The sequence below is a fragment of the Carcharhinus amblyrhynchos genome, chromosome 13 (assembly GCF_965287045.1).
Source record: "Carcharhinus amblyrhynchos chromosome 13, sCarAmb.v2.hapA, whole genome shotgun sequence".
Classification (NCBI taxonomy): Eukaryota; Metazoa; Chordata; class Chondrichthyes; order Carcharhiniformes; family Carcharhinidae; genus Carcharhinus; species Carcharhinus amblyrhynchos.
Window position 1 is genome coordinate 70872427 of NC_137336.1, and position 27630 is coordinate 70900056.

The window sequence follows — 27630 nt, forward strand, 5'->3', positions numbered from 1 at the left end:
AAACTCCTCTGCTTCTGGCTGGGATGTTTTATCTGAGGTCTGTATTAAATCAAGTGTTTTTTGTATAGGTAACATTCGAATCTCAGACTTGGGATTGGCGGTATATGTGCCAGAGGGACAGACTGTCAGAGGCCGAGTGGGCACAGTGGGCTACATGGGTGAGTATTCTGTAGTCATTATGTGCAGATGCTGACGTTGGACGGGGATAAACACAGTAAGAAGTCTCACAACACCATATTAAAGTCCAACAGGTTTATTTGGTAGCCTACACCACTAGCTTTTGGGGCTCTACCCCTTCGTCAGGTGAGTGGGAGTTCTGATCACAAACTGGGCATATAAAGACACACACACAGTTTACAGAATACTGATTAGAATGCAAGTCTTTACAGCTAATCAAGTCTTAAAGGTACAGACAATATGAGTGGAGATAGCAGTAAGCATAGGTTAAAGAGATGTGTATTGTCTCCAGACAGGACAGTAAGTGAGATTTTGCAAGCCCAGGCATGTCATGGGGGTTACAAATAGTGTGACATGAACCCAAGATCCCAGTTGAGGCCGTCCTCATGTGTGCAGAACTTGGCTATCAGTCTCTGCTCAGTGACTTTGCTGTCGTGTGTTGTGAAGACTGACTTGGAGAACACTTACCCGAAGATCAAAGGCCAAATGCCCGTGAACGCTGAAGTGTTCCCCAACAGTAAGGGAATACTCTTGCCTGGTGATTGTCGAGCAGTGTTCATTCATCCGTTGTCATAGCGTCTGTATGGTCTCCCCAACGTACCATGCCTTGGGACATTCTTTCCTGCGGCGTATCAGGTAGACAATGTTGGCCGAGTTGCAAGAGTATGTACTGTGTACCTGGTAGATGGTGTTCTCACGTGAGATGATGGCATCCATGTCAATGATCTGGCATGTTTTGCAGAGGTTGCTGGGTCAAGGTTGTGTGGTGTCATGGTCACTGTTCTCCTGAAGGCTGGGTAGTTTTCTGCGAACAATGGTCTGTTTGAGGTTGTGCGGTTGTTTGAAGGCAAGAAGTGGGGGTGTGGGGATAGCCCTGGCGAGATGTTCGTCTTCATCAATGACATGTCGAAGACTCCGGAGAAGATGTTGTAGCTTCTCTGCCCCGGGGAAGTACTGGACGACGAAGGGTCCACTGTGTCCCGTGTTTGTCTTCTGAGGAGGTCGGTGTAGTTTTTTGCTGTGGCGTGTCGGAACTATCGATCCATGAGACGAGCGTCGTATCCTGTTCTTATGAGGGCATCTTTCAGCATCTGGAGATGTGTGTTGTGATCCTCCTCATCTGAGCAGATCCTGTGTATATGGAGGGCTTGTCCATTAGGGATGGTTTCTTTAACGTGTTTAGGGTGGAAACTGGAGAAGTGGAGCATCGTGAGGTTATCTGTGGGCTTGTGTTACAGTGAAGTGCTGAGATGACCGTCCTTAATGGACATGTGTGTGTCCAAGAATGTAACCGATTCTGGAGAATAGTCCATGCTGAGTCTGATGGTGGGAAGGAACTTGATGTCATCATATAGTTGTTTCAGTGATTGTTCACCATGAGTCCAAAGGAAGAAAATTTTCTTCCATCAGGCTCACCTTGGACTATTCTCCAGAATCGGTTACATTCTTGGACACATGCATCTTCATTAAGGACAGTCACCTCAGCACTTCACTGTACCGCAAGCCCACAGATAACCTCACGATGCTCCACTTCTCCAGCTTCCACCCTAAACAGGTTAAAGAAACCATTCCCTATGGACAAGCCCTCCGTATACACAGGATCTGCTCAGATGAGGAGGATTGCAACAGACACCCCCAGATGCTGAAAGATGCCCTCATAAGACTAGGATATGGCACTCGACTCCGATCGATAATTCCAATGCGCCACAGCCAAAAACTGTACCGACCTCTTCACCGCATGGGACACGGTGGACAGAGTACCCTTCGTCGTCCAGTACTTCCCCGGAGTGGAGAAGCTACGACATCTTCTCCGAAGTCTTCAACATGTCATTGATGAAGACGAACATTTCGCCAGGGCCATCCCCACACCCCCACTTCTTGCCTTCAAACAACCGCACAACCTCAAACAGACCATTGTTCACAGCAAACTACCCAGCCTTCAGGAGAACAGTGACTACGACACCAGATAACCCTGCCACAGCAACCTCTGCAAGACATGCCGGATCATCAACATGGAAGCCATCATTTTACGTGAGAACACCATCCACCAGGTACACGGTACATACTCTTGCAACTCGGCCAACATTGTCTACCTGATACGCTGCAGGAAAGGATGTCCCAAGGCATGGTACATTGGGGAGACCATGCAGACGCTATGACAACGGATGAATGAACATCGCTCGACAATCACCAGGCAAAACTGTTCCCTTCCTGTTGGCAAACACTTCAGCAGTAATGGGCATTAGGCCTCTGATATTCAGGTAAGCGTTCTCCAAGGCAGCCTTTACGACACACAACAGTGCAGAATTGCTGAGCAGAGACTGATAGCCAAGTTCCACACACATGAGGACGGCCTCAACCGGGATCTTGGGTTCATGTCACACTATCTGTAACCCCCGTGACTTGCCTGGCCTTGTAAAATCTCACCTGTCTGAAGACAATACACATCTCTTTAACCTATGCTTAATGCTATCTCCATTCACATTGTCTGCACCTTTAAGACTTGATTAGCTGCAAAGACTCGCATTATAATCAGTATTCTGTAAACTGAGTGTGTGCCTTTATATGCCCTGTTTGTGATCAGAACTCCCCATCCACCTGACGAAGGAGCAGAGTCCCGAAAGCTAGTGGTGTTTGCTATCAAATAAACCTGTTGGACTTTAACCTGATGTTGTGAGTCTTCTTACTGAGTATTGTGTAGGCAGAGAACTCTTGGTCCCTCCACATCTGTCAGGTTGCGGAGGCTGAAGTGGGGATTGCATTAATCTTTCACAATGTCAGTTCAGACTATACTGCTGTGATCATGAAGAGCCAAGACAACATGACAGAAACCACAGCAAAATCCCAAGGGAAGTGTTCATGGAATCATCGTAGAACCCTACAGTGCAGAAAGAGGCCCTTCGGCCCATTGAGTCTGCACTGAACACAATCCCACCCAGGCCCTACCCCCATATCCCTACATATTATACCCACTAATCCCTCTAACCTATGCATCCCTGGACACTAAGGGGCAATATCTTCACACGGCCAATCAACCTAACCCGCATATCTTTGGACTGTGGGAGGAAACCGGAGGAAACCCACGCAGACACGAGGAGAATGTGCAAACTCCACGCAGACAGTGATCCGAGCCGGGAATCGAACCCAGGACCCTGGAGTTGTGAAGCAGCAGTGCTAACCACTGTGCTACCGTGCCACCCAACATCTACAGTTTTCGAGGAATGCTCCCAGAAACGATATCTGCCAAATCACTAGGACATTGACTGCAAATATATCCTGGGATTAACAGATGGAAATGACACTTCAGAAACCCATTGAATATCAGGCGTCGATGGAAAAATGGATTTGTAATGATAATGTTCACCGTAGTTGAAATCAAAGTGGGAATATGTGGAGCCCTGGAGTTGGATGTTAGGATTTGATTTTGGGAATGGGGTATGTTGGGATATGAGTTTGGAAGTGGAGAATTTTGGTATTTGATTTCAGGAATGGAGAATGTTGGGATTTGATTTCAGGAGTGGGGAATTTCGGGATTGACGAATGTTGGGATTTGATTTACAAATTGGGGAATGTTTTGAGCAGGAGTCCAGGGCTATGGAATGTTTGGATTGAGGGGACAGTCTTTCCTAATGTTAAAAGAGGGAACCCGGAAGTGGGTTTTGGACTTGGGGGATTTTGGGACAGAGAGCCAGAACCAGGACATGTGTTGAATTTGCCATCTGTATCCTGGGAAATAAGAGGCTGATTACATTTTTTGGCAGTCATTTTAAAGCAAATTTCGATATTGATACCTGCTTTTTGTGGGGTTTATGAATTAATTATACAATCTTATTGTAAGTAAGTTAATCTTAGTTTATACAATCTTAACACGACTGCCAGATAAACCCCATATTATGAAAAAAGACTTGTATTCATTTTAGGCTTTCCATGATCATAAACTGTCTTGAAGCATTTTCCATTCACTGAAATACTTAAGAACATAAGAAATAGGAGCAGGAGTAGGCCATCTAGTCCTTCGAGCCTGCCCCGCCATTCAGTAAGATCACGGCTGATCTGTCGTGGCTCAGTTCCACATTCCCGCCCTCTCCCCATAACCCTTAATCCCCTCTCTTATCAAAAACCCATCAACCCGCGTCTTACTTCTGAATAGTCACTGTGTTACGATCCTAACTGATGTTTGTAACTGAACAGGTGAGATCCCACACTGAAACCTGGCTCAATAGACCCTAACTTTTATTTTAGAAACTGTGAGTGTAAGTTACTGAACAAATTCACAGGAGTCTACTGATGAACTTTTAATGCAAAAAGAATAAAATATTTATTAAACAAGTAAAAAGAATTGTATTACACCAGACAAAAACAGCACCTAATAAAACATAAGAAAATCACTCAAATATTCAAATTCATTCACCACAGACACATGTAAATTCAGGAAAATAAAACAATTTACTATACCTATCTTATACTCTAATATTCAGTCCGTGATAGATGTGAACCAACTGGTAAATTGTAGACACACACATCATACTCCAAAATAAATGACAAATGAGACCAAAGCAGATTCTATGGGTTTCTCAATAACCCACCCAGATACTTGCCACACCATGAGTCAATCAGTCTCACTGAAACTCGTGTCTTTCTCACCAGGGTCTCCAGTCTCCACATTTGGAGAACTGTCCTTGAAATTCTTTCCAAATGTCAGCCCACTCAGCTCAACAAGGATTTAGCTTCAGGGTTTTAAACTAATCTTCCAGGATCTGAATCTCTATGTGCATTTTAGTTCACCTTCCAAGCAACCTTCAGATTCACAATCATCTGTCCTTGTCCCTAAACTTGGGACTTCCACCTGGGACCTCTTTCTGTCCCTGGTTTGGGACTTTCCCTGTATCCTGCTCGCTGTGACAGCTTCTCTGCAATGGCGCACCTCGTAGTAGTAATGATGTGGGTATGCCGGCGTTGGACTGGCGTAAACACAGTAAAAAGTCTGACAACACCAGGTTTTAGTCCAACCTATTTATTTGATAATAAACTCACAAGCTGAGTATATTATCAAATAAATAGGTTGGACTAAAACCTGGTGTTGTCAGACTTTTTACTGTGATGGCGCACCTCTCCAGATCACCTGAGCTACACTTTTGCGCTGTTTCACTTCTCCTTTTGTGTGTGCATGTTCCTGCATGCGCATGTGTATGTGCGTGCACAGAGGACTGGTTCCCGGCCTGAAAACAACAACCTGCACACGCATGCTCACTCTGTGGCTAGCGCAAGAGGTCCAAGGCTCATCGGGAACTGCAGTTCCTGAGTTCAAAATTCCTTATCGATGACTTAGATTTAAAGTTCAAATAAGTATTTGGAACTCATTGGAAATGTTGGGATGTATAGGGCAGAGAGGATTGTGTGTCTTTGGAACTCTCTGCCTCAGAAGACAGTGGAAGTGGGGATCACTCAATATTTTTAAGGGAGACGTGGATAGATTCTTGTTAGACAAGAGAATCGTAAGTTGTCAGGACTGGAATGGAATAGAAACATAGAAAATAGGAGCAGCAATAGGCCATTTGGCCCTTCGAGCGTGTCCTTTTGATTTATGCTGATCATCCAACTCAGTAGCCTGATCGCATCTTCCCCTACCCCAATATCCTTTGATCCCTTTAGCCCAAGAGCTTTATTGAAAACGTACAATGTTTTGTAGCCTGAACTACTTCCTGTGGTAGAAAATTCCACTCTCTGGGTGAACAAATTTCTCATCTCAGTCCTAAAATATTTTCCCTGTATTTCAGACTGTGATCCCTGGTTCTGGACACCACCACCATTGAACATAGAACATTACAGCGCAGAACAGGCCCTTCGGCCCACGATGTTGCGCCAATCAGTTACAAAACAATGACCCACTAACCTAAACCAATCCCTTTTCGTCCATAAACCTATCCACGGATCTCTTAAACGCCCCCAAACTAGGCGCATTTACAACTGCAGCAGGCAGGGCATTCCAATCCCTCACCACCCTCTGGGTAAAGAACCTACCCCTGACATCCGTCCTATAACTACCCCCCCTTAATTTAAAGCCATGCCCCCTCGTGCTAGATTTCTCCATCCGAGGAAAAAGGCTATCACTGTCCACCCTATCTAAACCTCTAATTATTTTATATGTTTCAATAAGATCCCCTCTTATGTCTTCCCTGCATCTACCCTGTCCCGTCCTCTTAGAATTTTATACATTTCTATGAGATTCTTCCCCTTATTCCTCTGAACTCCAGCGAATATAATTCTCACCAAGTCAAGCTCCCCCAATACGTCAGTACCACCATCCCAGGAATCAGCCTGTAAACTTTAGCTGCACTCCATCTATAGCAAGAACACCCTTCCTCAAATAAGGAGATCTAAAGTGCGCACAATATTCTAAGTGTGGTATCACCAAGGCACTGAATAATTGCAGCAAGCCATCCCTGCTCCTGTACTTGAATCTTCTCTCTATTAAGGCCAACATACCATTTGCCTTCTTTACTGTTTGCTTCACCTACATGCTTACTTTCAGGACACCCAAGTCTCATTGCATGTTGCCCTCTCTTGATTTCTAGCCATGATTTCAGACTGCAGTGATTGATAATGGTGTTCTCCAGGAGCACGTTTTTCTGCTCCAGGTAAATGACCTGGATATTGGAATTCAGAGTTAAACGTACCAATGACACCACCAATCCTGGAGGAGTGAAAAACAGTGAGGATGATACCAATCAACTGAATCAGACATAAATGTGATGGCAGAAAGGACAGGCAAATGGCAGATAGAATTCAATGTGGAGAATTGGGAATATGGTGCATCTCGGCAGAAAGAACAGAGAGAGACAATATAGACTTACAGAGCAAAGAGATCTAGGAGTACATGTTCATACTGCTTGAAAGTGGAGTCACAAGTGGACAGAGTGATGAAGAAGGCAATCAGTAGGCTTAGTTTCATCGGTCAGAACATTGAATACAAGGGTTGGGACGTCTTGTTGAAGTTATACAAGACATTGGGAAGGCCACACTTGGAATACTATATACAGTTCTGGTCACCCTATTATAGAAAGGATATTATTAAAGTAGAAAGAATGCAGAAAAGATTTACTAGGATGCCACTGGGACTTGTTGGTTTGAATTATAAGGAGAGACTGGGTAGACTGGGACTTTTTTCTCTGGAGCGTAGAAGGCTGAGGGGTGATCTTATAGAGGTCTATAAAATAATGAGGGGCACAGATCAGCTAGGTAGTCAATATCTCTTCCCAAAGATAGGGAAGTCTAAAACTAGAGGGCAAAGGTTTAAGGTGAGAGGGGAGAGATACAAAAGTGTCCAGAAGGCAATTTTTTCACACACACAGTGGTGGGTGTCGGGAACAAACTGCCAGAGGTAGTAGTAGAGGCGGGTATAGTTTTGTACTTTAAAAATCATTTAGACGGTTACATGGGTAAGATGGATATAGAGTGATATGGGCCAAATGCAGGCAATTGGGATTAGCTTAGGGGTTTAAAAAAAAGGGCAGTATGGACTAGTTGGGCTGAAGAGCCTGTTCCATGCTGTAAACCTCGAGACTTAATGACACCATTGTAAAGCGTGTGCAGGGACAGAGGGGTATTGATCTGTATGTGTAGAGATCTTTGATAGGACAATGAGAGAGTGGTTAGCAAAGCAGTTGGGATTCTGGGTTTCAGGAACAGAGGATACCTCCCAAAAGATGCACACCTTTAACTGATTGGCCATGCTAAATTGCCCCTTAGTGTCAGGTGGGTTAGCAGGGTAAATATGTGGGGTTACGTGGATAGGATCTGGATGGGGTTGTTGTCGCTGTAGACTCGATGAGCCAAATGGCCTCCTCCTGTACTATAGGGATTCAATGAAAAGCAGGGATATAGCACTGAATGTTTATACAGCTCGGGTTAGGCCACAGCCAGAACACCGTGTCCAGTTCTGGTCACCACGTTTTAGGAAAGATGTGAGGGTGCTTGAGGGGGTGCAGATGGAGACTTACCAGAATGGTTTCAAGGATGGGGTGTTTTAGCTACATGGTCAGTTTGGAGAAGCTGGGGTCATTTTCCATGGAGTAAAGGAGATTGAGGGGAGATTTGATACAGATTAGATTTGTTTCCATTGGCTAATGAACAAAGGGACACAGATGTCAGGTTTTGGGTCATGATGCAGGGTGAGGAAGAGCTATTTTAAGCAATGAGCTCATTACCGCTTCTTACTTATGTACAAGGAAAAAGGGATCTTGATACCAATCCTGAGGAACTTCTGCTAATATATCGATAAATGGCCATGTTGTCTTTGTACCTTTCTCCTGCACACATTCCAACCTAGCACTGTATTGTATATTTAACAAACTTGGATACATTACACTAAGTCCCTTTATCTAATATGGATTGTAAATAGCTGTGGGTCCAGTATTAATCCTTTTGGCACCTGACCACCTGCATTATGGCAGCCTGAAAATTACTCATTTATTTCTACACTGTCCATTAACCAACCCTCTATCTATGTTAACATACTGCCCTCAATCCCATGTGATTTTATCTTATGCAACAGCCTTTCATGTGGGGGCCCCTTAATTGAATGTCTGCTGAAAAACCAAATATACCACATCTACTTCTCTCTCTTTATCTACCTTTATATCCTCAAATGCTTTTAATGGTTTGGACTATATATAAAATGGAGAGATATGGAGCAAAACTGGATAACTGTTGCCAACTCTTCACTGTTTTTAATTTCTTCAAGCTCCTGAAGTTGTGAAGAATGAACGTTATGCATTCAGCCCTGATTGGTGGGGCCTGGGTTGTCTCTTGTACGAGATGATCGAGGGACAGTCACCATTTCAACAGCGCAAGAAAAAGGTCAAACGGGAGGAAGTGGAACTCCGGGTCAAGGAGGAGCAGGAGAGTTACTCTGACAAGTTCTCACCAGAAGCACGTTCACTGTGTCAAATGGTAAGTCAGTGAGGAGTTCATGCTGAATGTTGCGTGTTACCACACTGGCATCAGACATTTGGAATAAAGAGTCGGTAACAATATGGATATAAAATTGGCTGAATAATAGGAAGCAGAGAGTAATGATCAATTGTTGCTTTCCTGGCTGGAGGAAGGATTGTGATGCTGTTCCCCAGGGTTCAGTCTTGGGGACCTTTGCTTTTCCTCATATATATTTATCATCAAGATCTTGGTATGCAGGGGAAAATTTCAACGTTTGTGAATATTACAAATCTTGGAAGCATTGTAAGCTGTGCGGAGAACCGTGTAGAACTTCAGAAGGACATAGACGAGCTTTAAGTTTATTTATTAGTGTCACAAGTAGGCTTACATTAACACTGCAATTAAGTTACTGTGAAAATCCCCTGGTCTTCACACTTTGGCCCCTGTTCGGATACACTGAGGGAGAATTTAGCATGGTCAGTGCACCTAACCAGCGCGCCGTTTGGACAATAGGAGGAAACTGGAGCACCCAGAGGAAACCCACATGGACACAGGGAAAACACGCAGACTCCACACAGTGGCCCAAGCCAGGAATCAAACCTGGGACTGAGAGGCAGCAGTGCTCACCATTGTGCTGCCCATCAAGTTGATGGAGTGGACAGATAGATAGATGAGGTTCAATGTGGAGAAATGGGAGGTGATGCATTTTGGCAGGAAGAACATAGAGAGGCAATATAAAATAAGGGGTAAAATTCTTAAGGGAGTGTCGAAACAGAGGGAACTGGGTGTAGCTGTGCATCGATCATTGAAGGTGGCAGGATAGTTGGAGAGAGCAGTTAGTAAGCCATATAATATTGTGGGCTTTATTAATAGCAGCAAGGAGGTTATACTAAACTTGTACAATATACTAGTTAGACCTCAGCTGCAATATTGTGTACACTTCTGAATGCCACACTACAGGAAGGATGTGAACATATTGGAAAGAGTGCAGAAGAAGTTTACAAGAATAGTTCCAGGGATGAGAAAGTTCAGTTATGAGGGTAGATTGGAGAGGTTGGGACATATCCCCTTGGAGAGAAAGCTAAGAGGAGATTTGATAGAGATGTTCCAAATCATGAGGGGGCTGGACAGAGTAGATGGGGAGAAACTGTTCTCACTCACAAAAGGATCAAAGCGTGCAGATTTAAAGTGATTTGTAAAAGAAACAAATGTGATGTGAGAAAAAAATGTGACCTCGTTAAACTTAAAGAAAAGTCATATTTTTGCACAGTGACAAGTGGCAGGTCACAGGATTGGAAAGAATGTAAAAAAAACAAAGAATGTCAAAAAGGAGGAGTAAACTAGATAGATATCTAAATAAGAAACTAGTTAATAAAGTGAGCTGTCTTTACTTAAAATTGATGAGGTACCAGGACCAGATGATGTGCATCTGAGAGTACTGAGGGAGGTGAGAGTGGAAGGCACCAGTAATAATCTTCTAGCCTTCCTTAGACATAGGGGTGTTGCTGGAAGACTAGAGAATTGCGAATTTTACCCCTCTGTTCAAAAAAGGGTGCAAGAATAATGCTGGCAACTATAGACCCGTCTGTTGAGCTCATTGGAATGGAATGGAAACTTCTGGAAACTATGGTCTGGAACGAAATCAATAGTCACTTCGACAAGTTCAGCATAATTAAGGAAAGCCATTATGGATTCATTAAGAGAAAAGTATGTTTAACTAAATTGCTGGATTTTTTTTTGAGAAGGCTGATAAGAGTAATGCTGTTGATATGGTGTACATAGTTTTTCACAAGGCATTTGATACAGTGCCAGACCAGCTTCTGAGCAAAATTCTGGATCATGGAATAAAAGGGAAAGTAGACACCTGAATAAGAAATTGGCTGAGTGACAGAAGACAGAGTGTAGGGATAAATAATGGGCGGCATGGTGGCACAGTGATTAGTACTGCTGCCTCACAGCTCCAGGGACCTGGGTTCAATTCCCGGGTTTCCTCCCACAGTACAAAGATGTGCAGGTTAGGTTGATTGGCCATGCTAAATTGCCCCTTAGTGTCCCGGGATGTGCATGTTAGAGGGATTAATATGTGGGGTTTCCGGGATAGGGTCTGGGTGGGATTGTTGTTGGTGCAGACTTGATGGGTTGAATGGCCTCCTGCTGTACTGTAGGATTTCTGTGGTTGTTTTTCCGATTAGGGAGAGGTTTGGAATGTCCCGGGGTCAGTGTTGGAACCTTTGCTAATATATATTAATGACCTAGACTCTGGTTTTGAAACATGATTTCTCAATTAGCGGATAATATGAAGAATGGAAATGTGGTGAGGATCAGTGGGCTGACGAATAGCAGATGGAGTTTAATTTAGATAAATGCAAGGTGATGCATTTTGGTAGTTTGAATCAGGGCAGGGCTTACTGAGTTAATGGGAGGGTGTTGGGGAGAGTTATAGGACAGAGAGATCTAGGGATATAGGTTCATAGCTCCTTGTAAGTGGAGTCACAGGTAGACAGTGATGAAGGCGGCATTCGGCATGCTTGGTTTCATTGGTCAGAACATTGAATACAGGAGTTGGGATGTCTTGTCGATGTTGTACAAGACATTGGTAAGGCCACATGTGGAATACTGTGTATAGTTCTAGTCACCCTATTATAGAAAGGATATTAGTAAACTAGAAGGAGTGCAGAACAGATTTGCTAGAATGCTACCAGGACTTGATGGTTTGAGTTATATCATTGCCATGATGCTGAATGACTTGGAGGGGAATCTCTAGGCTGTGGCATTCCCAGGTATGCTCTTGTCCTTCGGTCATGGGTTTGAAAGGTGCTGCCTAAGAAACATTAGTGAGTTCCTGTGGTGCATCTTGTAGATGGCTGCCACTGTTCATTAGTGGTGGAGGGAGTGAATCTTTGTGGAAGGGATGCCAATTAAGTGGGGCTGCTTTATCCTGGATGGTATGAAGCTTCATAGAACCATAGCACCATAGAAAATTACAGCTCAGAAACAGGCCTTTTGGCCCTTCTTGGCTGTGCCGAACCATTTTTTGCCTAGTTCCACTGACCTGCACTTGGACCGTATCCCTCCACACCCCTCTCATCCATGTAGCCGTCCAAGTTTTTCTTAAATGTTAAAAGTGACCCCACATTCACCACTTTATCTGGCAGCTCATTCCACACTCCCACCACTCTCTGCGTGAAGAATCCCCCCCTAATATTCCCTTTAAACTTTTCTCCTTTCACCCCTAACCCACACCCTCTGGTTTTTTTCTCCTCTAGCCTCAGTGGAAAAAGCCTGCTTGCATTCACTCTATCTGTACCCATCAAAATCTTATTCACCTCAATCAAATCTCCCCTCATTCTTCTATGCTCCAGAGAATAAAGTCCTAACCTATTCAATCTCTCTCTGTAACTCAGTTTCTCAAGTCCTGGCAACATCCTTGTAAATCTTCTCTGCACTCTTTCAACCTTATTTACATCCTTCCTGTAACTAGGTGATCAAAACTGTACACAATACTCTAAATTCAGCCTCACCAATGCCTTATATAACCTTACTATAACACTCCAACTTTTATACTCGATACCCCGATGTATAAAGGCCAATGTACCAAAAGCACTCTTTACGACCCTATCCACCTGTGACACCACTTTTAGGGAATTCTGTACCTGTATTCCCGGATCCCTCTGTTCAACTGCACTCTTCAGAGTCCTACCATTTATCCTGTATGTTCTACTTTGGTTTGTCCTTCCAAAGTGCAATACCTCACACTTGGCTGCGTTAAATTCCATTTGCCATTTTTCAGCCCATTTTTCCAGTTGGTCCAAGTCCCTCTGCAAGCTTTGAAAACCTTCCTCACTGTCTAGTTGGTTTTACTGAAGGGCTTGTTTGGCTAATAATCATTTTTCAGTACTTGACAGGTTTTTTTTTGACAATTATGGAACTTTAATTTTCACAATTGTTTGTAACCTAACTTCCATATTATCCTCTCTCTTCTACGGCCAAGCCGGTTCTGAATCCTGAGAGTAGACTGATGGGGTGATATTTGGCCAGGTTGAATTTGTTGGTTTTGTGTTCAGAATATACCTGGGCAATTTTCCACATTGTCAGGTAGATGCCAGCACTGTAGCTGTATTGGAACAGCTTGGCTAGGGGTGCAACAAGTTCTGGAGCACATGTGCCGAAATATTGTCAGGGCCATAGTCTTTGCCATAGTGTCCAGTGCCTTCAGCCATTTCTTGAAGTCATGTGAATTGAATTGGCTGAAGACTAACATCTGTGATGCTGGGGATCTCAGGAGGGGGTTTAATGGATCATTCATTTGGCACTTCTGGCTGAAGATCGTTGCAAGTGTTTCAGCCTTGCCTTTTGCATTGATGTGCTGGCGACTCCTGTCATTGTGAATGGGGATATTTATGGAGCCTCCTGCAGTGAATTGTTTAATTGTCCACTACCATTCATGGTTGGATGTGGCAGGACTGCGGAGTTTGGATCTGTTGGCTGTGTATTTGCTTAGCTCTGTCTAATTCTTGCTGTTTATGCTGTTTGGCATGCAAGTCTTATAGCTCCACCAGGTGAACAACTCATTTCTGGGAATGCCTGGTGCTGCTGCTAACATGCCCCCTGGCATTCTTCATTGAACCAGAGTTGATCCCCTGGATTGGTGGTAATAGTAGAATGGGGTTATTCCATGCCCTGGGGTTACAGGTTGTGGTTAAGTACAATCCTGCTGATGCCGATGGCTGACAGTACTTGATGGATGTCCAGCCTTGTCACTCGATCTGTATAAAGTCTGTCCCGTTTAGCATGGTGGTAGTGCCAAATAATATAAGCCATTCTTGGTAGCGTTGAAGTCTCCACCCAGAGTACATTCTGCATCCTTGCCACCCTCAGTGCTTCCTCCAAGTGGTGATCAGCATGGTGAAGTACTGCCTCATCAACTGAGGAGGGACAGTATATGTTAATCAGTAGATTTCCTTACCATTGTTTGACCATTGTGTCTGGTACCATGAGACATCATGGTCCAGAGCCAAAGTTAAGGACTCCCAATGAAACTCCTTCCCAACTGTATATCACTGTGACCCCATCTTTAGAACATAGAACATTACAGTGCAATATAGGCCCTTCGGCCCTCGATGTTGTACCGACCTGTGAAACCAATCTAAAGCCCATCTAACCTACACTATTCCAATATCATCCATATGTTTATCCAATGACCCTTTAAATGTCCTTAATGTTGGCGAGTCCACTACTGTTGCAGGCAGGGCATTCCACTCCCTTACTACTCTCTGAGTAAAGGACCTACCTCTGACATCTGTCCTATATCTATCACCGCTCAATTTAAAGCTATGTCCCCTCATACTAGCCATCTCCATCCGAGGAAAAAGGTTCACACTATTCACCCTATCTAATCCTCTGATCATCTCGTATGCCTCTGTTAAGTCACCTCTTAACTGTCTTCTAACGAAAACAGCCTCAAGTCGCTCAGCCTTTCCTCATAAGACCTTCCCACCATGCCAGGTAACATTCTGGTAAACCTCCTCTGCACCCTTTCCAATGCTCCCACATCCTCCTTATAATGCGGCGACCAGAACTGTACGCAATACTCCAGGTGCGGCTGCACTGGAGTTTTATACAGCTGCAACATGATCTCATGGCTCTGAAACTTTGCTTGGCTTGTCCTGCTGCTGACACAGGACATATCCAGGGATGGTAATGGTGGTGTTTGGGATATCATCTCTGAGGTATGATTCCATGAGTATGGCTATGTCAGGCTATTGCTTGACTAGTCTGTGAGATGGCTCTCCTAATTTTCGAGATTTTTGCAGGGTTGACATGGCTAAGTTTGCTGTTGTCATTTCTATTGCCAGGGTCGATGTCAGGTGGTCCGTCCAGTTTCATTCCTTTTTGTTCCATTTGTAGCAGTTAAATACAACTGAGTGGTTTGCAAGGGTAGTTAAGAGTCAACAACATTGCTGTGGGTCTGGAGTCACAGGTAGACTAGGTAAGAAGAGCGGTTTACTTTCCCAAAAGTACGTTAGTGAACTAGATTGGTTCCAACAATGGTTTTGTCACCTTTGTTTGACATTTAATTCCAGATATGTTCGTGAGTTTTTAAATTCCACTTTCGGAATTCGAACCTACATCCCCAGAACATTACCCTGGGTCTCTGAATTACCAGTCCAGTGACAGTACCACTCCACAGCTACCTCCCCACCTTAATAAAGCAGATAGTATTCTCAGTTTTATTGATAAAGCCATTGAGTACAAGAGTAAGGACATCATGATGAATGTAATATAAGAGATTGGTTAGGCATCATCTGGAGTGTTCAATTCTTGGCGCCGTTATTGAGGAAGGATTGGAGAGAGTACAGACGAGATTCACAAGAATGACTCCAGGGATAGACTGTAGCTATGAGCATAGATTGGAGAGGTTGGGGCTGAAGGGTGGTAACAAGGGATGATATAGGAACCAAAGAGCAGAAAGTGGAATCGTTGTGGGTGGAGATTAGGAACAGCAAAGGGAGGAAGACGCTGGTGGGTGTCGTCTATAGGCCCCCAAATAATGATCTGGAGGTGGGGCAGGCTGTTAACGCACAAATAAGTGCGGCGTGCAGGAATGGAATGGCCATAATTATGGGGGATTTCCATCTACATATTGATTGGTCGACCCATGTTGGACGCGGTGGGCTCGAGGAGGAGTTCTTGGAATGCTGTCGGGATAGTTTCCTCGAACAGTGTGTGTTGGAGCCGATGAGGGAGCGAGCTATCTTGGATCTGGTGTTATGTAATGAGGCGGGTAGAATTAGGGACCTTGTGGTGAAGGATCCTCTTGGGGAGAGTGATCATTGTATGGTGGAGTTTCTGGTGCAGATGGAGGAGGAGAAAGTGGGTTCCCGGACACACGTCCTTTGTTTGAATAGAGGGGAGTACGGTAGGATGAGAGAAGAATTGGCGAATGTTGACTGGGGGAGCGCGTTGGAAGGTAGGTCTGCTGAGGAGCAGTGGAGGATCTTTCAGGAGATCTTTCTTGGTGCTCAGCAGAAATTTATTCCGATGGTTAAAAAGGACTGTAGGAGGAGAGGTAATAAGCCGTGGATAACGAAGGAGGTGAAGGAAAGTGTTAAATTAAAAGCGGAGGCATTTAGAGTAGCTAAGAGTAGTGGGCAAGAAGAGGATTGGGAGAGGTTTAAATGTCAACAAAGATTGACAAAGAAGTTGATAAAGGAGGGTAGGAGAAACTATGAAGCTGGGCTAGCGCTTAATATAAAAAAGGATAGCAAGAGTTTTTATAAATATATAAAAAGGAAGAGGCTGGCTAGGGTGAACGTTGGACCCTTAGAGGATGAGAGGGGGGACTTAGTGGTAGGGGATGGGGAAATGACTGAGGTCTTGAATAACTTTTTTGTTTCGGTCTTCACGGAGGAGGACGTGAATAATTTGCCGGGTGTTAGCGATGGAAAGGTGGTAGGACTGGAGGGTCTCAATGACATTATTGTTACTAGAGAGGCGGTGCTCGGCAGACTGGAGGGACTGATTGTGGACAAGTCCCCAGGACCAGATGGAATGCATCCAAGGGTTCTGAAAGAAATGGCGGAGGTGATAGTGGATGTCTTGGTGGTTATTTTCCAGACATCGCTGGATTCCGGGGAAGTGCCGGAAGATTGGAAAGCGGCTAATGTTACGCCGTTGTTTAAGAAGGGTGGCAGGCAAAAGGCAGGGAATTATAGGCCGGTTAGTTTAACGTCTGTTGTAGGTAAAATGTTAGAATCCGTCATCAAGGAGGAAATAGCGAGGCATCTTGAGGGGAATTGCTTGATAGAGCAGACGCAGCACGGTTTCGTTAAGGGGAAGTCGTGTCTGACAAATTTATTGGAGTTCTATGAGGATGTGTCTAGGGCGGTGGATAGAGGAGAGCCGGTGGATGTGGTCTGTCTTGATTTTCAGAAGGCGTTTGATAAGGTGCCTCGCAAGAGGTTATTGCAGAAGGTAAGGGGGCATGGAGTTGGGGGTAGGGTGTTAGCGTGGATAGAGGATTGGTTGTCAAATAGGAGGCAGAGAGTGGGGGTTAATGGGTGCTATTCGGATTGGCGGTCGGTGACTAGTGGAGTGCCCCAAGGGTCGGTGCTGGGGCCTCAGCTATTTACCATTTATATAGATGATCTGGAGGAGGGAACCGAGTGTATGGTGTCGAAATTTGCTGATGACACCAAGATTGGTGGAACGGCAAATTGCGCGGAGGGTGTGGAGAGTCTGCAGAAGGATCTAGATAGGTTGGGCGAATGGGCCAGGAACTGGCAAATGGAATTTAATGTTGGCAAGTGCGAGGTGGTCCACTTTGGTAGGAAGAATGGTAGGAAGGACTATTACTTACGTGGCGAAAAACTGCAGCAGGCGACAGTGCAGAGGAACCTTGGGGTCCTTGTGCATGAGTCGCAAAAACCCAGCTTGCAGGTGCAGCAGGTGGTCAGGAAGGCGAATGGGATGCTGGCCTTCATAGCGAGGGGGATTGAATATAAAAGTAGGGAGGTCTTGCTGCAGCTGTATAGGGCATTGGTGAGGCCGCAGCTGGAGCACTGTGTGCAGTTTTGGGCGCCGCACTTACGCAAGGATATTTTGGCCTTGGAGGGAGTGCAGAGGAGGTTTACTAGGCTGATGCCGGAGTTGAGGGGGTTGAGCTATGAGGAGAGGCTGAATAAACTAGGCTTGTACTCGTTAGAGTTTAGAAGAATGAGGGGAGATCTCATTGAGACATATAAGATGATGAATGGGATGGATAGGATAGAGGTGGAGAGACTCTTCCCGCTCAGAAAGGACAGTAGGACGAGGGGGCACAGCCTCAAGATAAAGTGGGGGGGGGGAGGTGGTTTAGAACGGAGTTGAGGAGGAACTTCTTCACTCAAAGGGTGGTGAATCTCTGGAATTCTCTGCCCGTTGAAGTGGTGGAGGCTGCCTCGCTAAATATTTTTAAGACGTGGGTTGATGGGTTTTTGATAAGAGAGGGGATTAAGGGTTATGGGGAGAGGGCGGGAAAGTGGAACTGAGCAGCGACAGATCAGCCATGATCTTATTGAATGGCGGGGCAGGCTCGAAGGGCTGGATGGCCTACTCCTGCTCCTATTTCTTATGTTCTTATGTAAGATAAGAGACTGAGAGGAAAATTGATGCAGATATTCAAGATTGTGAAGTGTGTGGGCAGGGTAAATAGTGAGGAATTGTTCCCCCTCAAGCAAGCATCAAGAATCAGAGGATACATTCAAAATAATACAAAATGAGTAGAAGTGATGTGAGGAAAAATGTTTTCATCCAGAGGATGGTTGGATTCTAGATCAAGCTTCCTGCGATGAAAGTGGAGGCAGGTTCGACTGAGATATTCGAAAGGGACTTGGATTGCTATCTGAAAATAATGAATGTGGGAGAAGGAAGAAGAATGGGACTTGGTAAAATGCACTGACTGTCTGAAAAGACAGACTTAATTGGCCTAATGGTCTCCTGCTACACTGTAAAGATTCTCTTGGGAGGTGAAGAAGCAGGATGTGGACATGGGAGGGTTGTTTTTAAGTTCAAGAATGTAGGTTAGAGGGATTAGTGGGTAAAATATGTCAGGATATGGGGGTAGGGCCTGGGTAGGATTGTGGTCGGTGCAGACTCGATGGGCTGAAGGGCCTCTTTCTGCACTGTGGGGTTCTATCATTGATTCTATAATTATGAATGTGGCCATCGCTCTCTAGGTCAGCATTTATTGTCCATCTGTAATTGCCCTTGAGAATCATAGAATCCCTACAGTGTAGAAGGAGGGTATTCGATTCATCGAGCCTGTACCAACCACAATCCCACCCAGGCCCTATTCCTGTAACCCGACATATTTACCCTGCTAATCCCCTGACACTAGGGTCAATTTAGCATGGCATCGACCTAACCCGCATATCTTTGGACTTGGACACAGTGGTGGTGAGCTGCCGTCTTAAACCACTGCACACCCTGTGGCATAGGTACACCCAGAGTACTGTTAGGGAGGGAGTTCCAGGATTTTGACCCAACGACAGTGAAGGAATGGCGATATATTTCCAAGTCAGACTTGGAAGGGAACCGTCAGGTGGCAGTGTCCTCAGGAATATGCTCTCTTGTCCTTCTAGATGGAGGGGGATTCAGCGATGGCAATGCCATTGAATGTCAAGGGGTGATGGATGGTTAGATCCCCTCATTTTGGAAATGGTGCTTACCTGGCACTGGTGTGGCGTGAATGTTACTTGCTACTTATCAGCCACATTAAAATAAATTGTGATGGTTGGTTTGGGTGGGTTAGTGCAGGAGCTGGGACAGGATCAGGGAGGAGTTGCTTGGGTGGGGCAGGTGTGGGTTGGAATGGTGGGACTGGGTGGAAGAGGGATTGGTCAGGCGGGTAGGGGAGGAGTTGGTCAGGTGGGTAGGGCAGAGAGGCTTTGATTGGGTGGGTAGGGAAGTATTGGTCAAAGGGGCGGGACTGAGTAGGGGAAGGGTTGGTCAGGGTGGGTGGAGCTGAGCAGGGGGGGTGGCTCGTCAGGACTGGGAGTGGACGGGGGGAGGGATTGGTCAGGAGCATGGGACTGGATGGAGGGAGAGTTTGGTTAGGGTGAGACTGGGTGACGGAAGGATTGGCTGGGGTTGGGGTTGGGGGGTGGGACTGGATGGGGGGAAGGGTTGGTCGGGAGGACTGGATGGAGGGGTAAGGGTTGGTCGGGAGGACTGGATGGAGGGGTAAGGGTTGGTCGGGGATGGGACTGGATGGGGGGAAGTGTTGGTCGGGGGGTGGGACTGGATGGGGGGGAAGGGTTGGTGGGGGGGGTGAGGGACTGGATGGGGGGGAAGGGTTGGTGGGGGGGGTGAGGGACTGGATGGGGGGGAAGGGTTGGTGGGGGGGGTGAGGGACTGGATGGGGGGGAAGGGTTGGTGGGGGGGGGTGAGGGACTGGATGGGGGGGAAGGGTTGGTGGGGGGGGTGAGGGACTGGATGGGGGGGAAGGGTTGGTGGGGGGGGTGAGGGACTGGATGGGGGGAGGGATTAGTTGGATGGGTGAGTAGGTTATTTGTGTGGGTGGGCGTTACAGGGTGGGGGAGGGGTTAGTCGCGAGGGTGGGCGTTACGGGGTGGGGGAGGGGTTAGTCGCGAGGGTGGGCGTTACAGGGTGGGGGAGGGGTTAGTTGGGTGGGTGGGCGTTACGGGGTGGGGGAGGGGTTAGTCGGGTGGGTGGGCGTTGCGGGGTGGGGGAGGGGTTAGTCGGGTGGGTGGGCGTTGCGGGGTGGGGGAGGGGTTAGTCGGGTGGGTGGGCGTTACAGGTTGGGGGAGGGGTTAGTCGGGTGGGTGGGCGTTACAGGGTGATTTGGGAAATGTTTTGGGGGCGCTGGGAAGATCAGCATTGATGTGTGGTGTGGGGGGGGTTGAAATGTTTCTGGGTAAATATGGCTGCTCATGACACTCTGTTTCCATAGTTACTGAGGAAAAATCCAGAAGAACGATTGGGTTGCTGTGGGAGGGGCTCGAGCGAGGTGAAAGAACACCCATTGTTTCAAAATATTAACTTCAAACGGCTGGAAGCAGGAATGGTGTCGCCTCCATTCACACCTGACGTAAGTGGAGATTCTCATTTACAACTTTTCTCCCTACTCCAGGAGTAAATTCAACTAAATAGCCCCTCAAAAGTGACAGAGTGAGGCTGGAGGACAAAGAGCAAAAAGGGCACAGGACCGGTGAGGAGGAGGGAGGGAGAATGGGGGAAGGGTGTTGGGAGAGGGTGGGCATTTGGAGGGGAGTTGTTGAGAAGGCAGCACTTGTAGAGCAGTTGGGAGGGTGAAGAGATATGAAGAGAGTGAGATTCAGCTCAGCTCAGACCCAGATGCAAGGTGGGGGAAGGGGCAGTTTTTTTTTAAACTGTGATTGACTTCGTTGACTTGGCTAGCATTTATTACCCTTGAGAATTAAGGTGGTGGTGACCCACTTTCTTGAACTGTTGCAGTCCTGAGATGTCGATACGTGCAGAGTACTGTTAGGGAGGGAGCTTCGGGATGTTGACCGAGCAATAATGAAGGAATGGTGATGTATTTCTAAGTCAGGATGTTGAGTGACTTGGAGGAGAACTTCCAACTGGTGATGATCCCATGTGTTTGAACAAAGAAAATTACAGCACAGGAACAGGCTCTTCAGCCCTCCAAGCCTAGACCAACCATGCTGCCCATCTGAACTAAAACCCCCTACCCTTCCGGGAACTATATCCCTCTATTCCCATCCTATTCATGTATTTGTCAAGACACCCTTAAAAGTCACTACCATATCTGCTTCCACTACCTCCCCTTGCAACGAGTTCCAGGCACCCACTACTCTGTGTAAAAAAGATCTACCTCATACATCTCCTTTAAACCTTGTCCCTCGCACCTTAAACCTGTACCCCCTACTAATTGACTCTTCCACCCTGGGAAAAAGCTTCTGACTATTCACTCTGTCCATGCCTCTCATAATCTTGTAGACTTCTATCAGGTCTCCCCTCAACCTCCGTCGTTTCAGTGAGAACAAACTAAGTTTCTCCAATCTCTCCTCATGGCTAATGCCCTCCATACCAGGCAACATCCTGGTAAATCTTTTCTGTACCCTCCCCAAAGCCTCCACATCCTTCTGGTAGTGTGGCGACCAGAATTGAACACTACATTCCAAGAGCGGCCTAACTAAGATTCTATAAAGCTGCAACATGACTTGCCAATTTTTAAACTCAATGCCCCGGCCGATGAAGGTGTTGTGAGACTTTGTACTGTGTTTACCCCAGTCCATCGCCAGCATCTCCACATCATGCTTATCTGACCACCATTTGCTCTTCCTGCAGCCACAAGCCATCTACTGCAAGGATGTGTTGGATATTGAACAGTTCTCCACAGTGAAGGGAGTGGAACTGGATGCTGCTGACAATGATTTCTACGCCAAGTTTGCCACAGGGTCTGTCTGCATCCCCTGGCAAAATGAGGTAATGAAAGTCAGAGTCATTACAGTATAGCAAGAGGCCAGCGGGGGTCCACACCAGCTCTCTGCAGAATCTGCCCAAGTCTACGATCGAGAAGGTCCATCTGCTTCGATCTGGCAGCAGCTCACCAGAAAATCCAACAGTTTCTTCACTCCGCACTGTCAGCACTCAGTTCAACAAATCACCTCAATACCCCTACACAACACCCTCATTCCCACAGGATTTACACCCTCATTCCCACAGGATTTACACACACACTCCACCCTCATTCCCACAGGATTTACACACACACTCCACCCTCATTCCCACAGCATTTACACACACTCTCCACCCTCATTCCCACAGCATTTACACACACTCTCCACACTCATTCCCACAGGATTTACACACTCATTCCCGCAGGATTTACACACTCATTCCCGCAGGATTTACACACTCATTCCCGCAGGATCTAAACACGTCCCACCCTCATTCCCACAGGTTTGCACACGCACCACCCTCATTCTCGCAGGATTTACTCAGTCTGTACTCTAATTCCCACGCCACATATGTTCATTCCCATTGGATTTACACCCTCCCCTCACCCTCATTCCCACAGGATTTACACGCTACGCACACACGCTCATTCCCGCAGGATTTACACGCTACACACACACGCTCATTCCCATAGGATTTACACCCTCCCCTCACGCTCATTCCCACAGGATTTACACGCTACACACACACGCTCATTCCCATAGGATTTACACCCTCCCCTCACGCTCATTCCCACAGGATTTACACGCTACGCACACACGCTCATTCCCACAGGATTTACACCCTCCCCTCATCCTCATTCCCGCAGGATTTACACGCTACGCACACATGCTCATTCCCGCAGGATTTACACGCTACGCACACACGCTCATTCCCACAGGATTTACACGCTACGCACACACGCTCATTCCCACAGGATTTACACGCTACGCACACACGCTCATTCCCGCAGGATTTACACGCTACACACACACGCTCATTCCCATAGGATTTACACCCTCCCCTCATGCTCATTCCCACAGGATTTACACGCTATGCACACACGCTCATTCCCACAGGATTTACACCCTCCCCTCATCCTCATTCCCGCAGGATTTACACACTACGCACACATGCTCATTCCCACAGGATTTACACGCTACGCGCACACGCTCATTCCCACAGGATTTACACACTACGCGCACACGCTCATTCCCACAAGATTTACACGCTACGCACACACGCTCATTCTCACAGGATTTACACGCTACGCGCACACGCTCATTCCCACAGGATTTACACACTACGTGCACACGCTCATTCCCACAGGATTTACACCCTCCCCTCACCCTCATTCCCACAGGATTTACACACTACGCACACACGCTCATTCCCACAGGATTTACACACTATGCACACACGCTCATTCCCACAGGATTTACACGCTATGCACACACGCTCATTCCCACAGGATTTACACACTACGTGCACACGCTCATTCCCACAGGATTTACACACTACGCGCACACGCTCATTCCCACAGGATTTACACGCTATGCACACACGCTCATTCCCACAGGATTTACACACTACGTGCACACGCTCATTCCCACAGGATTTACACACTACGCGCACACGCTCATTCCCACAGGATTTACACGCTATGCACACACGCTCATTCCCACAGGATTTACACACTACGTGCACACGCTCATTCCCACAGGATTTACACGCTACGCGCACACACTCATTCCCACAGGATTTACACGCTACGCGCACACGCTCATTCCCACAGGATTTACACGCTACGTGCACATGCTCATTCCCACAGGATTTACACGCTACGCGCACACGCTCATTCCCACAGGATTTACACGCTACGCGCACACGCTCATTCCCACAGGATTTACACGCTACACACACGCTCATTCCCACAGGATTTACACGCTACGCGCACACGCTCATTCCCACAGGATTTACACGCTACGCGCACACGCTCATTCCCACAGGATTTACACACAGATGGTAAGGTGGTACAGTGGTTAGCACTGCTGCTTCACAGTGCCAGGGACCCGGGTTCAATTCCAGGCTTGGGTCTGTGCAGAGTCTGCACGTTCTCCCACAGTCCAAAAAAACATACTGGTCCGGTGCATTGGCCATGCTAAATTCTCCCACAGTGTACCCGAACAGGTGCCAGAATGTGGCAACTAGAGGATTTTCATAAAACTTTATTGCAGTGTTAATGTTAACCTACTTGTGACACTAATAAATCAACTTAAACTTAAATTCCCCTCACCCTCATTCCCACAGGATTTACATTTCTCCCCCTACCCTCACTCTGAGTGAATTGCCCCTCGGCTAACCTATTGATGATAATGCTGCTGTGTTTTGATGTTCTCTGTGTGTGTGTGCGTGTGTGTGTTTTTCAGATGATTGAGACAGAATGTTTCAGTGAGCTGAATGTGTTTGGTGATGATGGCTCAGTGCCTCCTGATCTGGATTGGAAAGGTCAGCCCCCAGCCCCACCGAAAAGAGGATTACTGCGCCGTCTGTTCAGTCGACAGGTGTGTGTGCGCTCTGTGAGGTAATGCTGACTGTTACTCTGAACAGTTCCGGGATCAATCACTATTTCAGATCAACAAAAAAAAATACAACATTCAGAGACATGGACTGCCCTCTATCTCTGTTAGAATCCCATCCCTGAAATACTCACTCAGTAAGAAATAATCTCCGACCTCACCTGGAAGCTCAAAATGGCCAATTCCATCCTCGCTCTCTCCACCCCCCCCCCCGTCCACCTTCATGTCCTCACCCTGCCTCACAATGCTCTCTCACACATTCCATTCCCTCACCCCACAAGCAACCTTCCTAATAATCCTCTATCCACCCTCACCCGCACCGTCATTCCCTCTCTCCCTCTCCCCCTTGCCCTCTGCCCCCACTCCCTGGCCCCCACCCCCTGCCCACCGCCCCCCTGCCCGCCCACCCCCCCCCCCCCCCACACCTGCCTGACCCCCATCCCCCCTGCCTACCAGGCCCCCATGACACCCCCCCCCCCCCCACCCGCCCAGCCCATGCCCCCCCCACCCACTGGGCCCCCACCCCTCTGCAAGCCAGGCCCCTACCCCTCCTCCACGCCCGCCCGGCCCCCATCGCCCACCCGACTGGTCCCTGCCCTGCCCGCCCACTCTCCCCCACCTACCTGGCCCCCACCCCCTGCCCGCCCGCCCCAGTCCCCATCACCCATCACCACCCTACTCGCCCCCTCCCCTCATGTCACACCGCCCTGCCTATTTCCTTCTTGACTTTGTCATGTCTTCTTCTCACTCAGCCCCTCTTCCCTCTGTGCCTCACTCATCCACTCATTCTCTCAATTTGAATGATTGCATCCAGGGATTTGAAGGTCAGATCTTATCTAATCTGAGAAAGTCCATTTCTCTCTTTCGTCTTCCCACAACGAAAGGTTAGAGCTTCTCTTCTCTGTGAACGCATTCAGGATTGTGTGTGGGATTTCCAGCTCTTCGTCTGCTCTTGTTCATCTTGTGCCTGAGCTCACCGTCTTCTCTCTCTGCAGAAATGAGCTGGCATTATGGGATGGCCACTTGATAATCCCACAATCAAGCTTTTGGTGAAAGACTCCCTCAGTAAACCAGCAAAGTGTATCATCGAGAGATCGTGCATTTCACTGCTAGCCACTCTAACCAGCAACAGATGCACTGTCATTAACCTACACTCCTTACCACTGTAACTAACCACTCTAACCAGCAACCGATCCACTGTCGTTAACCCATTCTGCTTATCACTGTAACTAACCGCTGTAATTAGCAACCAGTCAACTGTCATTAACCTACACTGTTTACCACTGTTACTAGCAACCGGTCCACTGTCATTAGCCTACTCTGTTTACCATTGTAACTAATAACCTGTCCACTGTCATTAACCTAAACTGCTTACCATTGTAACTATCAACAGGTCCATTATCATAACCTACACTGCTGTGACTAACCACTGTAACTATCAACAGGTCCATTGTAATTAACCTGCACTGTTAACCAGTGTAATATTTGCAACTGATGAAACTAGTAATCACTAGCGTACTGCATACCACTGTGACAATCACTAGCAGGAGTTTCAGCATCACTAAGCTTTACTGCTGAGAAAGAACTCAGGAATAGAGCAGAAGCAGACCACTCCTGCTCCACTCACTATAATCATGACTCATCCTGGGTTTCAACCCCACTTTCCCCACACACTCCCCATATCCCTTAATTCCCTGAGAGACCAGAAATCTCTCTGTTCCAGACTTAAATCTATCCAACAATGGAGCACCCACAACCCAGTGAAGTCGAGAATTACAAAGATTCACAACCCTTTCATTTTAATCCTAAATGATCAGTCTCTTATCCTGAGACTGGGAATCTAGGAAATAGGGACACAGTCAGGGGAAACAAACTCTCTGTATCTACCCTATCAAACCCCTTCAGAATCATGAATGTTTCAATGTGATCACCTCTCAATCTTCTAAACTCCAGAGAATATCAACCTGATTTACCCAGCCTCTCATTGTACTCCCTTGTCCCAGAGGTCAGTCTCTGACCATTCACTGTCCCACTTCCAATGCAAGTATATCCTTTCTTAAATGAGGAAACTGTAACTGTACACAAGATTCCAGATGTGATGACAGCAATCTCTGTACAATGGTAGCAAGACTTCTTTATTCTTGCCTCCAATGTTGGACAGCATGCCATTCTGAGTCTTTAATATAGATTGGAAATAGCTGAAGCCTCAGTAGTGATCTATTTGCTCTCTGAGTCAATGGCCAACTTCAAAATCCCCTACTTATGCACATTCTTGCTTCCTGTCTATTAACCAATCCTCTATCCAAGCTCCACTAGCCCTTTTTTTTTCCCATCAATCTTAAGTGCAATATCTTATCAAATGCCTTTTCCACTGAGGCTAGAGAAGAAAAAAAACCAGAGGGCATGGGTTAAGGATGAAAGGAGAAAAGTTTAAAGGGAATATTGGGGGGGGGGGATTCTTCACGCAGAGAGTGGTGGGAGTGTGGAATGAGCTGCCGGATAAAGTGGTAAATGCGGGGTCACTTTTAACATTTAAGAAAAACTTGGACAGGTTCATGGATGAGAGGGGTGAGGAGGGATATGGTCCAAGTGCAGGTCAGTGGGACCAGGCAAAAAATGGTTCGGCACAGACAAGAAGGGCCAAAAGGCAAGAAGCCCTGCCATCTTCAATGACTTATGTATATACGCTGAATTCCCTCTGTTCCTGCACCTCTTTTAGAGTTTCTCCCTTTTGTTTCATACTGTCTCTCCCCATATTTTTCCTGCTACACATCATGTCTCTTTGCATTGAACTTCATCTGCCACTTGTCTGGACAAGTCAGAATCATGTCTGTGTCCTTTTAAAATTCAAGACTATCTTCATCAAAGCTGACACCACTTCCAATTTTTGTATCATTCAGAAATTTTGAAATCATGCCCAGATCACCAGAGTCTAGGTCGTTAATCTATGTCAGGA

General features: G+C 46.6%; 1 protein-coding gene across 3 annotated transcripts in view; it reads left to right on the top strand.

Annotated features, from left to right (window-relative positions):
* The window catches only part of grk6 (G protein-coupled receptor kinase 6), an 87548-nt gene that overhangs the window by 51709 nt on the left and 8209 nt on the right, over nucleotides 1-27630 (top strand). For all 3 annotated transcript variants that reach the window (XM_080201804.1, XM_080201805.1, XM_080201806.1), the window contains 5 exons: nucleotides 69-158; nucleotides 8921-9129; nucleotides 20564-20701; nucleotides 21946-22083; nucleotides 24525-24659. In XM_080201804.1, the coding sequence (XP_080057930.1) occupies nucleotides 69-158; nucleotides 8921-9129; nucleotides 20564-20701; nucleotides 21946-22083; nucleotides 24525-24659 (710 nt within the window). The remainder of the gene's footprint in view (nucleotides 1-68; nucleotides 159-8920; nucleotides 9130-20563; nucleotides 20702-21945; nucleotides 22084-24524; nucleotides 24660-27630) is intronic.